Source organism: Cotesia glomerata, linkage group LG4 (genome assembly GCF_020080835.1).
Source record: "Cotesia glomerata isolate CgM1 linkage group LG4, MPM_Cglom_v2.3, whole genome shotgun sequence".
Lineage (NCBI taxonomy): Eukaryota > Metazoa > Arthropoda > Insecta > Hymenoptera > Braconidae > Cotesia > Cotesia glomerata.
The window spans coordinates 14,055,153-14,068,182 of NC_058161.1; the positions used below are offsets into that span (position 1 = coordinate 14,055,153).

General features: G+C 31.3%; 2 protein-coding genes across 6 annotated transcripts in view; both read right to left on the minus strand.

Moving 5' to 3' along the window:
• Positions 1–1,104: 1,104 nt before the first annotated feature.
• Positions 1,105–4,228, minus strand: LOC123263653. Its single transcript, XM_044726563.1, has 2 exons — positions 2,478–4,228; positions 1,105–1,722 (listed from the first exon to the last, which is right to left on the minus strand). Exons 1-2 carry the CDS (start codon positions 4,167–4,169, stop codon positions 1,216–1,218), a joined length of 2,199 nt encoding a protein of 732 aa, XP_044582498.1. The 5' UTR covers positions 4,170–4,228; the 3' UTR covers positions 1,105–1,215.
• A 688-nt stretch (positions 4,229–4,916) lies between these two features.
• The window catches only part of LOC123263647 (tight junction protein ZO-1), a 31,237-nt gene continuing 23,123 nt past the window's right edge, over positions 4,917–13,030 (minus strand). For 4 of the 5 annotated variants that reach the window (XM_044726538.1, XM_044726541.1, XM_044726540.1 and 1 more), the window contains 8 exons: positions 11,954–12,128; positions 11,066–11,278; positions 9,872–10,183; positions 9,253–9,482; positions 8,989–9,187; positions 8,517–8,920; positions 7,217–7,470; positions 4,917–5,847 (listed from right to left, as the gene is read on the minus strand). In XM_044726538.1, the coding sequence (XP_044582473.1) occupies positions 5,636–5,847; positions 7,217–7,470; positions 8,517–8,920; positions 8,989–9,187; positions 9,253–9,482; positions 9,872–10,183; positions 11,066–11,278; positions 11,954–12,128 (1,999 nt within the window). In that variant the 3' untranslated portion in view covers positions 4,917–5,635. The remainder of the gene's footprint in view (positions 5,848–7,216; positions 7,471–8,516; positions 8,921–8,988; positions 9,188–9,252; positions 9,483–9,871; positions 10,184–11,065; positions 11,279–11,953; positions 12,129–13,030) is intronic. The other variant, XM_044726542.1, reaches the window with a different exon arrangement.

A 13,030-nucleotide genomic window follows, 5' to 3' on the forward strand; every position in this document is an offset into this window, starting at 1 on the left:
AAAAAAGATCATATAATTAGATGACGAAATTAATTAAAACTCGGCATTTAAAAAAATTGCGAATTTTGGTAGGAACAAAAGGTCATTAATAAGGGTTGTAGGTACTTCTTATAATCAGGATTCAAAAATCTAGGTCGCCGTATTAATAATTAAAAAAAATACAAAACTTTTTTTTTCATTAATGATTAATGAGGCGATTAATGGGTCTAAGAAATTTTTTAAAAATAAACTAATTAAAAATGATTAATCTTCGATAACTCCCGAGTAAAATGAGCCGTCTTACGACTCATTCGGCCGCAGGTCAATTTTGATTAATGATCTATAGATCATTTGATAAATTATTAATGCGATTTTTGGTAGGAACAAATATTAATCAATAAGGGTTGTAAGTACTCATTTTAATCAGGATTTAAAGATCTAGGTCGCAGTATTAATAATTTTGATTATTCAATTTTATAAATTTTTCATATATTGTTAATTAAAAAAAAAAAAAAAGATCATGTAATTAGATGAAGAAATTAATTTAAACAGCATTTAAAAAAATAGCTTTTCTAACGAAAGTTGTTAAAAAAGAAGCTCGTAAGGTTTGATGGTGCTAACTTTATTTTTTAATAATTAATATTTAATATTGGACAGTAATTTTCTTCAATTTTTTAATTAATTAGAATTTAATAAAAATTTATATAGTTATTCTTATTACAGATTAATATATTTAACAATAATTTAGTGTCAATATTTAGACCCCTGTCAATAATTGGGGCTTTTTACCTTATAGCCTTATAGTATAAAACATTTTTTATCAGTAGTTTAGGGTACTATTAGTACCAACCAGAGAAGTCAGGGTTCGAATCCCGGCCTGGTCAAATATTTTTTATGAGTCAGATCAATTTTTTTTTCTCAGACTTTGATTTGGCTTATTGCAGAACAAGCATTAGCTGTATATATCATGTCCTTACATAATAATTATTCCTTAAAAAATATAAGTATAAACATAAAATTAATCTATTATATTTTGATTATGCTTTAACATAAAATGTGCATTTTTCCTTTTAGTTATTAATTTTAAGATCATTTTTTTTCTTCTATTAAATAGTAAAACAGCGTGCCATAGAAGATTGTAGCTTAGGAAATTTCATATTAAAATTTTTTTTATTATATAGGGCTATCTTCAATATTATAGGAGATATACAACAAAATTATTATAAAATACTAATTCTACTCGCGAGTCCGCAAGATGGCGACACATAGCCACAACGAAAAAATTCTTCCAACATGGCGCTGCAGATTGCAAACAATTGAGAACTCAACTGGCCCAGTAACTTCTTGAATCTTTGTAGATAAGAAGAAATTAAGGAGTTCTTCTTTACCATCATACCGAAGATTCACCACGTAGCCGGAAATTAAGTAGACGCGGTGTAGCTGCTCAAGATGGCCGACTTTTGGGTCCTGAGTAGCCAGTGATTCTAAGTAGGGCTTGAGGACCGAAGAAGCGTGTCTATTAAAAATTGTGATGAAGCCTAGGCGACTGCGCAGTTGTGACAAGTTGTCCTTAAGGTAGGTTTCCATTTCTTCGGAGTTTTCAGAAGCGGGCTCGGCGTCTAGGGTCAAGGTTTGAGGCTCTCTAGGTGTCGCTGATGTTGAGGTTATCAACTGCCAGTCTTTTGAGTTCTTGAAGTTGAACCGGAGGTTGGAGAGAGTTGAAGTTTGGAGGTTCTTCCAGATCTATGAGTTTGGTGGAAATGAAGAATTTTGAGCTAGTCTTTATAAAAAATGGCTGTAACTCCTAAAATATTGATTTTAGGAAAAATTTATAAGAATCAATAATTGTAGCCTAGAAAATTTCCTATTAAAAACGTTATTATACTGTAGGTCTATCTTTAATATTTTAGGAGATATAGCCATTTAAATAATGATAAGATAATTAAAAATGATGAATTTTGATCTAGATACTATAAATGTGGCTATAACTCCTAAAATATTGATTTTAGAAGAAATTTATAAGAGACAAAAATTGTAGCTTAAGAAATTTCCTATCAAAATTGTTTTATATTATAGACCTATTTTCAATATTTTAGGAGATATAGCAATTTAATTAATGACAAGATAATTAAAAATGAAGAATCTTTATCTAGTCATTATAAAAATGGCTATAACTCCTAAAATATTGATTTAAGGAGAAATTTATAAGAAACAAAAATTGTAGCTTAGAAAATTTCCTATCAAAAAGCTCTTTATACTATAGGCCTATCTTCAATATTTTAGGAGATATAGTAACTTAAATAGTGTTACTATAGTCAAAATTCAACAACCATAGTATAGTCATTAAAGAAATGGCTATAACTCCTAAAATATCAATTTTAGGAAAAAATCTTAAGAATATAAAATTATAGCTTATAAAATTTCCTATCAAAAACGTTCTTGTATCATTGACCTATCTTAAATATTTTAGGAGATATAAAAATTTAAAATCAACTTACCCCACCATGACTAACCATCCTATGAATTCTAACCAATGAACACCCGCTATCGCCGATTTTCCCCTTCTCTCCATTCTCAGCATCCCAAACTTCCACCTCTTTACCGACAGTAACAACATACGCCGCCAGGTGTCTCACCTGGGAGCTTCCAATCACCACAAAAGCATCCTTATCTTCCCCAGCTAGCAAACTCGCCAACAGCGCGGCCCTTCCAAAGTAATCCACTTTTCCAATCTTGAGCGCCTGCCTCGGTAAAACAGGTCCTACTTTCCTCGGCAGGGTCCTTAACCTCATCACAACCTCATCAACCTCCCCCTCCAGGCCCTCAAGCTTATATGGGACCACACACCTCTGCATAGTCTTCGCAAGGACATCAATTTTAATTCTATCTTCCTTCCCGAAGTTCTTCTTTACCTTCAGACACACATAGATCCTCGTGTCGCCATTTTCTTTGTACCCGAACCTCAAAATGGGTTTCTTCAACCTCGACAAGGTAACCCATCGCTCAATCTCGAAATAATTCTCGTTACCTTCGGTCGGTATTGCAGATTCTCCTAACCATTGTAGCCCCCAGGTCGGATGCTGATCATACAAGATCATTTTAATGCCCATTTCCTCTTGAAAGTTCTTCGGAAGCCCGAAATTGAACGTCTGCTGCCATATTGGGTTCGCAGAGTCCGCCATTTTGGTGACTTCGACAATATCTCCCCACTGGAGCACTAAAACGGGATTAGCGCGGCCATTTTCTTCTCTAACCGGCACCTGGACGGCTCTGAGCACCGTCAGAGCTAACACTTCATTTTTTTCCACCATTATCTGGGCCTCAAGCTTTCTGTCGGCCATTTTGAGGGGCCTTAAGGGCCTAGCGGCCTCGAACCAGCCATTAAACGTAATATCTCGCAAAGAAAACGTCGCTGGCTCGTTTATGACCTTGGTGGCGGCTTCTACAACTGTTTTAGCGGTTGGTTCAACAGATGGCGCCTCGATGCAAAGTCCAGGGTCGACTAGCGCGAAAAATGACGCATTTTTGGCCCTAGCGGGCCTTATGGCGACGTTCTGGGGGTCGTTGGGGTCCGAAGTGGGCGGAGCGTGGTAACTCTTCGGCTTTGTAGGAGCTTCGAGGCTCATCAAGGCCACGCATTGGCCGGAGATCAAAGGAGAGGGGAGCGAGAAGTCTATCGCTATTGGGTAGTTCTTCACGCACCGGCTAGGCAGTGGGAGGGGTAAGATTACCGAAGAGGAGCTTGAAGTTAGCTTCAGGCTCAAGTTAGGCTCTTTTTTTAGTAATAATTTGCACAACTTGGAACAAAATGGCGGAGATAGCCGGCAAACAACTGTGTCTTGGTGCAACAGGCTCACTGAGGTTATCAAGCCAGGGTCAGCCATTTTAAACTCGCTTATGGAGAATTCGAGGACTCGCGATTGGGGAGACGGCACTCGGGAGGTTATTATCTTCCGGTGGCTGTCTAATTGGTAAGGCTTCACTATTTCCGTCGTCAGAGGGCCTGGGGAGACGTACAGACCGTCTTCTGACAGTTTTTGCGGGGAAGATTGGTTACGTGGGTGGGAAGTTAAATGTAAAACTGAAGATGTAGGTGGCGCTGAAAGACGAGCGCGGGAAAACTTGAAACTAAGTCTTCGGTCTAATGTCGGTTCTTCGAAGCCGAGAATAAAGTCTAGGTGCTTTGACATTTTTTTTTAGACACTTTGGTATTTTCACTTTACACTTTTTGAGGTTTAATTTTTTAAAATTTATTTTAATTTTTTTTAATTTATTTTTAAAACAGTTTGTAAGAAATTTTGAAAGGAATATTGGAGAATGTTTAGGCACGGATGGTTAAATGACAACAAGTGGATATGTTGTGGCTTTGTTGTCATGGTAACTTCACGCATGAGCGACTACTGGTTTTATAATACAGGGTTGTAAGTTGAAAGTTTTTATAAATATGTTTTATTGAAAACATTTTAATCATTATTTAAAGGAATTATAATTGTAATTATTATTAATAAAAAATTTTGATTAATAAAAAATAAATTTTTTTTTAATAATAATAGAGGTTGCATTTAATTTTTGAGGCATAAATTTTATTAAAATTTTGGTCGAGAAAAAAAAATCAGTTATAGAGTAAATATATTTTTCAAAAATTAATTAATGATTTAATTCAATGTTATTGATAAGAAAATAAAGTAATTAAAGAGAAATATTTTTTTAATTAATGTAAAATATGGTGAAAGCTTGAAAAAAACAAAATTTGAAAAATTTAGTTCGGGGAAAGTCTGTAAGATGGCGTTGCGAGCCGGATTAGGAACTACGTCACTCTCCCGCAAAAATTCAAATTTAAAAAATAATTCTCTATTTAAAAAGGTCACCTGGACATATTTAAACAATTTTTCTTTCAATTTACAACCCTGTTATTGATATTAAAAACCAAATAAATCATTTATAATAAAAATTTATTATACAACATATCTATTTAATAAACAGTTCATCAATTAATATAATTATCAATATATTTCAGTTAATTCCTCTTAATCCTAATGAGATTATGCAGTTATATTATCAATAATAATAATGTGCGAGCAAGATTCGATTTCAGAAAGAATGAGTCTAGTTATCTGTTTATTATTTATCAATATCATTGATTCAGATTTGGTAGGTCAGCCTTGCTCTCCTTGTACCAGATAAATGCATTAGATATCATTAATATTTTTTTTTTATATATATATATGAGTATATACATTTTATTAATATTAATATATATATTTATTAAATAATTCGCAGAGTTTTTACTCTCACAGAGAATAAAATTCTGGCGTAGTTTTTATTTTTAAACGGTACCATGGCACCATCACATTACGCCTAATTTGATCGATTAATTATAATTGCATTTAATTATTAATTTTTAAGGGCACTTTAATTAATTATTTTGTAAATAGTAATTTGTTCTAATTTTTGATTAATTTTGTGACAATTGTCGAATCTCCTAACAAATAGCATGCGTCGAAAAGTATAATGAGTACCTTCATTATTTAAAATTAAAATTGTATAATTAATTATAAATTGTTAAAAAAAATTTAGGATAAATAAAATAAATTGTAATTTTTTACAGGTACTCATTTTACAAAATTATTGATTGGTCCTTATATTGATCATGCTACTAAAAATGATCTAGTTTCACGAAAATATATTCACCACTCGCTTTGGGAAGTTTTATGTCCGACCAACTGTTGTCCAGGTCCTCGTTATTCGCGGTCTTCAGGATCAGCTTATGCTTGGGGGTTCCGTTGTGAGGGATGCGCAGCTCGATTGGTTTGTTGAACTTCATCCCGCGAGGACCACACTCGATCAACGGGCTCATTAGCGACTCACCTGAAGCAGAAAAATATTGAATTAGTAAAAAGAATATTTAAACATGCATTAAGGTTAAAGCCCCGATGACACTATAATGATAAAATAGCCTTTGATTTAAAATATTATTATTATTATATATTGATATTGATTTAAAATAAAGTTAACAAGAGTTTAAAGAAAAAAAAAATTTTTTAGTTTGAAAATTTTTTGTAAGATGGCGTTGCGCGCCGGATAGGGAACTACGTCACACTCCCGCGAAAATTCAAATTCAAAAAACTAATTATCTATCTAAAAATCATGTTAACAAACTTTTGAAGTATTTTTTTCTTTATATTGTTAAAAATTTGTAATTTAAAAAAGAATTATAAGGTAAAAGCTCCAATTATTGACGCTATAAGAGACAAAGTTATGATTTGATTTTTTTAAAATCAAATATCATCGTTGAATTTTGTTTGTGGCTCAAGTAATGTTTTAACTAATCAATTTCGTTTTTAAAATAATAATGATATTCACTAATTAATTTTAAATAATTAAATAGAGTATTCTTACACCAATTATTGTTAAAAAACTGATTGATCTAATTATTGACATACCTTAGGCCCAATTATTGACACCTATACTAATTCCTAGAATTGTCTGCGTATTCTTATTTATCGAAACTAATTAAGTAATCGATATTATTAAAGTTTATTAATAAAAATTACCATAAATGATTAATTATTATTAAAATATAAAAATTAATTTAAGAATAATATATTGAATCAAGAGTTCAAACTCTTACAGTTAATTTTTTAGGTTAAAGTAAAAAAAAGGCGTGATAGCGCTGTCGACTGCCAATATGAGATTCAACTTAAAAATTATCAACTAGTTATTGACACCCATTATCTAAATATTATAAAGGAAACAATTAATTTCGATTATTCAATTTTATAAATTTTTCATATATTGTTAATTAAAAAAAAAAAAAAAAGATCATATAATTAGATAAAGAAAATAAACAGCATTTAAAAAAATAGCTTTTCTAACGAAAGATGTTAAAAAAGATGCTCGTAAGCTAGTTTGATGGTGCTAACTTTATTTTTAAATAATTAATATTTAATATTAACGGACAGTAATTTTTTTCAATTTTTTAATTAATTAGAATTTAATAAAAATTTATATAGTTATTCTTATTACAGATAAATATATTTAAAAATTATTTAGGATGTCAATATTTAGACCCCTGTCAATAATTGGGGCTTTTACCTTATTGGAAAAAATTATAGAGACTTTTTCTAGGAAATTTCGCTAAGCTACAATTATTTTTATTAATAATAATATTAATTATAATTAATTGTATAATTAAAATTAATGCCAACCCACCACCTATTAACTAAAAAATTCTCACCCTTATTAACCGGCGGTGAAATAGATCCACGTTGTTTAATGTTAATGTCATTAATATCAAGATTATCAAAATCGTAATAAATGTCATTTTGGTTATTATTAATAGTGTTATTAACAGGCGGAACTACGGCGAAATATATTTCCTGGTGGTTAATCGTTGGTATAGCACCAGGAGGTATTGTCATAACAACATCTCCTGGCCCTCGCAAGATACCTCCCTCGTTATTAAACAATCCCTTCGTAATTCCTGAAGTCCTATTAATCACCACCACCGTTTTATTAATCACTCAGTTAATAAAAATTAATTAATAGAGAAGTTGCATTTTATATTATCATAAGTTATTAAAAAAATTATTTAAATATATCAAGGTGACCTTTTTAAATAGAGAATTATTTTTTGAATTTGAATTTTCGCGGGGCTGTGACGTAGTTCCTAATCCGACGCGCAACGCCATCTTACAGAGCCTCGAGGAAATATATCCATGTTTAAGGTGTTTTAAATAAATAAACGGCTTTATTTAGATTAGATTTGTCGGGTAAATAAGTTAATAGAAAGAAAACAATTTTCGAAAATATTTAATAATTATTTGAGAAAAATAATAATTATTTAAAAGCGCGGACAGATATAAGGCTTCTAAAGATATTTAACAATGGTTTACCGAACCCGGACATGTTGTTTGTTTCAAGCCTTAATCGAGCATACTTTTTATTTATTCGAGATTATTTTGCATTAATTAAAACAAACTAATACTAAAATTAATATTATTAATTTTATAAAAGAATCTGTGATTAGAAAAACTCGCCGATCAATAAGAATGTTTCTTACAACGTCATAAAATAACGAATTACTATATTATAATGTGAAAATAAGAGTGATATTAATTAATAGTATTGAAAATAAAATGGCTTTAATTAATAAATATTCAAATTTCTTAATTTCTATGTAATACGAGGATTAGTTAATAAAAATCTTTCGCGATAAATAATTGATGCTATTTATTAAAAAATCTTTTGAATTTGAATTTTCGCGGGGCTGTGACGTAGTTCCTAATCCGACGCGCAACGCCATCTTACAGATTTTTTCCGAACTAAATTTTTTAATTCTTGCTTTTTTAAGCTTTTACCATGTTTTGCATTAATAAAAAAAATATTTTTTATTAATTAACTCATTAATTAATTTTATAAAAATATATTTACTATATAACTAGTTTTTTTTTCTCGACCAAAATTTTAATAAAATTAACTCAAAAATAAAATGCAACTTGTCTATTATTATTAATAATAATAAAATAAATATTTACCTGACATTATGATGAATTGGCGGCTTCCGGTAGAGTTCAAAAGCGCTGCCACGTTGCTCGCGACTGCCCGCCAAATCTAACCCACTCGGCTCGCGGTTGTGTCCACCATTATGCGCATGCCCATTAACAGCATTGTTAACATTATTATTACTATTATTGCTAACATTATTAGCATTATTAACATTGCTCCTGCTGTGGCTGTGGTTGAGGGTCAGCTGGCCAGCTGAGTTGCTGTGAGCGTGGCTGGCCACCGGGGGGTTGGAGTGGGAGTGGGAGTGACTTAAACTGTGAGAGTGGTTATGGTTGTTCGTGTTGATAAGGAAGTTCCCGTCCTGTCCGCGGTTTGGTGGGGGGATGTTGTAGTAGTATTGTCCGCTGTTCCTGTGGTTCCCGTTGTTCTCAATCTGGAATTCAAAATTTAATTTAAATATTAAATAAATAAGTAAATAATTATTGTTTTGAGGTTACTTACCCCATTGTGAACGTGAGAGGGCGTTAGTGAGTAATTCTTGGCGTGCTGGTACAAATTTCCGGGATTGTTCTCGTCCGGAACAGTGCTCTGGACAGGCGGCCGGTAGTTCTTGGGCTTAGGTGGCGGCACTGGCTTGTAAGTTCCAGTGTTGCTGTTGCCCTTAGAGGGCGTTGTCGGTATCACTTTGTGTTCCGGGCGACTATTAATTTAAATTTGTTGGTTAACAATAAGCTTTCATTTGGTAATCTTATAATTTTTTCTAACCTGTACTTAGCGTAGTCCCCGCGATTTTCTTGGCTGCCCGTCGGCTGCGCAGTAGACCTTGTAAACCGATAAGGATCGTGAGCTCTCTGGGGAATGTTACCAGTCTTGAGATCATCAGGAACATTAGGGCCCAGTCGACCAGTTGAAGTGTTCAAATTTGGGCCTACGTTGTACACCTGGTTGCCGTTTGTATTGTATGAGTCGTATGAAGACATACTATCATAACTTCCCTTAAAATTAATTAATTAATTTGTAATAGTTAATTTGTAATTTTGTATAAATTAATTAACTAATTTGTTCAAATTAGTTAATTAATTTGTATAAATTATTTAATTAATTTGTAATAATTAATTTGTAATTTTGTATAAATTAATTTGTAATTTTGTATAAATTAATTTGTAATTTTGTATAAATTAATTTGTAATTTTGTATAAATTCATTAATTTGTATGAATTAAATTATTTAGACGAATTAATTAATTAATTTGTTTAAGTTAGTTAATTAATTAATACAAAGTTAAGTTAGTTTGAATTAATTAAATTGGATGAATGAATTAATTAATTTATATTAATTAATTAATTAATACAAATCAAAATTAAAATTAGTTAAAAATACTTACAGCAACCGGCTTGGGTTGAGAACGTTCCAAAGAAGAAGTTGCGTTAGCACGATGAGGAGTCGCGTTGATATAGTTCCGCATGTCCAGCACAGAGTCTGTTTTATTGACCAGTCTGTCCACTGCAGAACGACCGAGAGTACCGCGGCCGGGAGGTTTCGCGTTCCTGTCGACTCGTGGCGGCAAATCTGGAGGCCCGTGGTGGGGAGATCTCGCTGATGGAACTCCTGGAGTGTATGATGGTAAGTTGGGTTCTCCTGAGGGAGAAAATCCGTATTTGTTGTCTGGAACTGCTCGTTTGTGTTGCTCAAACGCCTAAAAAATTAATAATAATTTAATATAATGTTATTAATAAGAAAAAATAATTTTTGATTGATGAAAAATGGGTAAAAGCTTTAAACAAGCAAAAATTAAAAAATTTAGTTCGGAAAACATCTGTAAGATGGCGTTGCGCGCCGGATTAGGAACTACGTCACTCTTCCGCGAAAATTCAAATTTAAAAAGATTTTTTTTTAATAAATAGCATCAATTTTTTATCGCAAAAGATTTTTATTAGATTCTTATTAACTTATCCTCGTATTATTAAGTAAAAATTAAGAAATTTGAATATTTATTAATAAAAGCCATTTTATTTTCAATACTATTAAATAATATCACTCTTATTTTTACATTATAATATAATTATTCGTTATTTTATGACATTGTAAGAAACATTCTTATTGGTCAGCTAGTTTTTTTCTAATCACAGATTCTTTTATAAAATTAATAATATTAGTTTGTTTTAATTAATGCAAAATAATCTTGAATAAATAAAAAGTATGGTCGATTAAGGCTTGAAACAAACAAAATGTCCGGGTTCGGTAAACTATTGTTAAATATCTTTATATCTGTCCGCGCTTTTAAATAATTATTATTTTTCCTAAATAATTATTAATTACTTTCGAACAAAATTGTTTTGTTTCTTTTAACTTATTTACCCGACAAATCTAACTTAAATAAAGCCCTTTATTTATTACAACACCTTAAACATGGATATACTTCCTCGAGGCTCTGTAAGATGGCGTTGCGCGCCGGATTAGGAACTACGTCACTCTTCCGCGAAAATTCAAATTCAAAAAATAATTCTCTATTTAAAAAGGTCACCTGGAGGTATTTAAATAATTTTTCTTAATTTTTTTAATTAATTTTAAGACTTACCTGGTAACTAGAAGTGTATGGTGGAGGCGCAGCAGTGTCATCTTGCGTAGCAATGCTCGGATCGGAGCTACTCTTAAGACGCGTAGGGGGACCAAGTTGCCCCGATAAGAGCGGAACATTCGTGTTTAGTTCCAGGTCGCTTTCCGGAGAGGATGCGTAGGAGAGGCGAGATGTCATCGGGAATAGGAAATCATCTGAGAGTGCTTCTTCCGGCTACAATTGACGCAAAATGTTTATTATTTATATTAATTAATTAATTGTATGATAAATGAATATTAGAATTAAAAATTATTACTGTAATTATAATTAATCATGCGACATGCGTGAGTGATGCAATGAGAAATGAAAATTGAGGTTAGAGTAATATATTATCGCTTTTTAGGTTAAATGTAGCCGAAAAATTGTTCAGTAACACTCTGATTGGGGGCAGCACTGTGTAACTGAGGAGTTGGCGGGCGCGGAGGCGCTAAATTGTTGTTATTGTCGTAGTAATTATTATTATTATTAATATTGTTGTGGTTAGTTAAGTTATTGTTATTGTTAATGAAATTGTTGTTATTATTGGGGTAAAATGGGTCGTAGGGATTGAAGAAGGAGTGATAAGGAGGAAGATAGAGATCCGACACCATTTCTACCGGCTACAAAATACAATCCCATTAGTTTTTCTTTTTGTTTCAAAATTTTGAATTTAAAAATAAATATTACCCAGTAATTATTCAAGCAGAGAAGTGATGCTTGTTATCAGAAAGTAATTGTGCATTAAAGAACTTTAATAGTATTGTCGTAAAAGATAATTACTGAGTAATTAGAAAAATATGTGCAAGAAATTTTAAACTTTCTAACGCAATTAAGAAATTTCTAGTCACTAATTGTTATTTTAATTATTACCTTGGTCTGACTCATCCACAGAGGTCCTTGCTGTTGTCGGTCAATTAACTCACGGAGTTTACGATACCAAGCCTCAGGTGTGGTCAGCGTTATCACTGCGCTGAAGGTATGGCCCCAGATTTTGTCCAGTTTCTGGCACTGTTCCAATAATTTTTTGCTGCTTTTGTGGGCTGACCTGGAACAAATAAAATAATTAATTTTAATATTAATATATTCTTTTTAATTAATAAAATAGCCTCAGATTGATTTAAAATAATTTTAATAAAGGTTTTTAAAGACAAAAAAAAAATTTAGTTTGAAAATTTTCTGTAAGATGGCGTTGCGCGCCAGATAGGGAACTACGTCACACTCCCGCGAAAATTCAAATTCAAAAAATTAATTTTCTATTACTTAAATATTATAAAGGAAATCACCCATTATTTAAATATTATAAAGGAAACAATTAATTTCGATTATTTAATTTTATAAATTTTTCATATATTGTTAATTAAAAACGATCATATAATTAGATGAAGAAATTAATTTAAATATTTAAAAAAATTGCTTTTCTAACCTAAATTGTTAAGAAAGACGCTCGTAAGGTTTGATGGTGCTAACTTTATTTTTAAATAATTAATATATAATATTGGACAGTAATGTTTTTCAATTTTTTAATTAATTAGTATTTAATAAAAATTTATACAGAAAAATAAATTTAAAAACAATCTAGGATGTCAATATTTAGAGCTTTAACTTTATTTACTTATTTTACGAAAAATTTAAAATTTTGTTTTCCCGCGCTCTGTAAGATGGCGTTGCGCGCCGGATAAGGAACTACGTCACTCACCCGCGAAAATTCAAATTAAAAAAAAATCTAAAATTTAAAAATCACTCTAATAAATTAATTAAAAATTTGAATTAATTTTTTTGATAATTTTAATGAAATTTAAAAGAAAAATATACAATTTCTCTATTATTCAATTTAGTAAACTAATTGCTTGTTATCATCCTGGGTAAATTTTTAAGAAATTAATTTAAACTCGACATTTAAAAAATTGCTTTTCTAACGAAAATTGTTAAGAAAGACGCTCGCAAGCT

Bases quoted from the DNA above. Each gene is read 5' to 3' on its own strand.
- LOC123263653 (XM_044726563.1), bottom strand. From the start codon at position 4,169: ATGTCAAAGCACCTAGACTTTATTCTCGGCTTCGAAGAACCGACATTA. The intron at 1,723-2,477 runs GTAAGTTGATTT...CCAAACTCATAG, and splicing joins GGATGGTTAGTCATGGTGGG to ATCTGGAAGAACCTCCAAAC.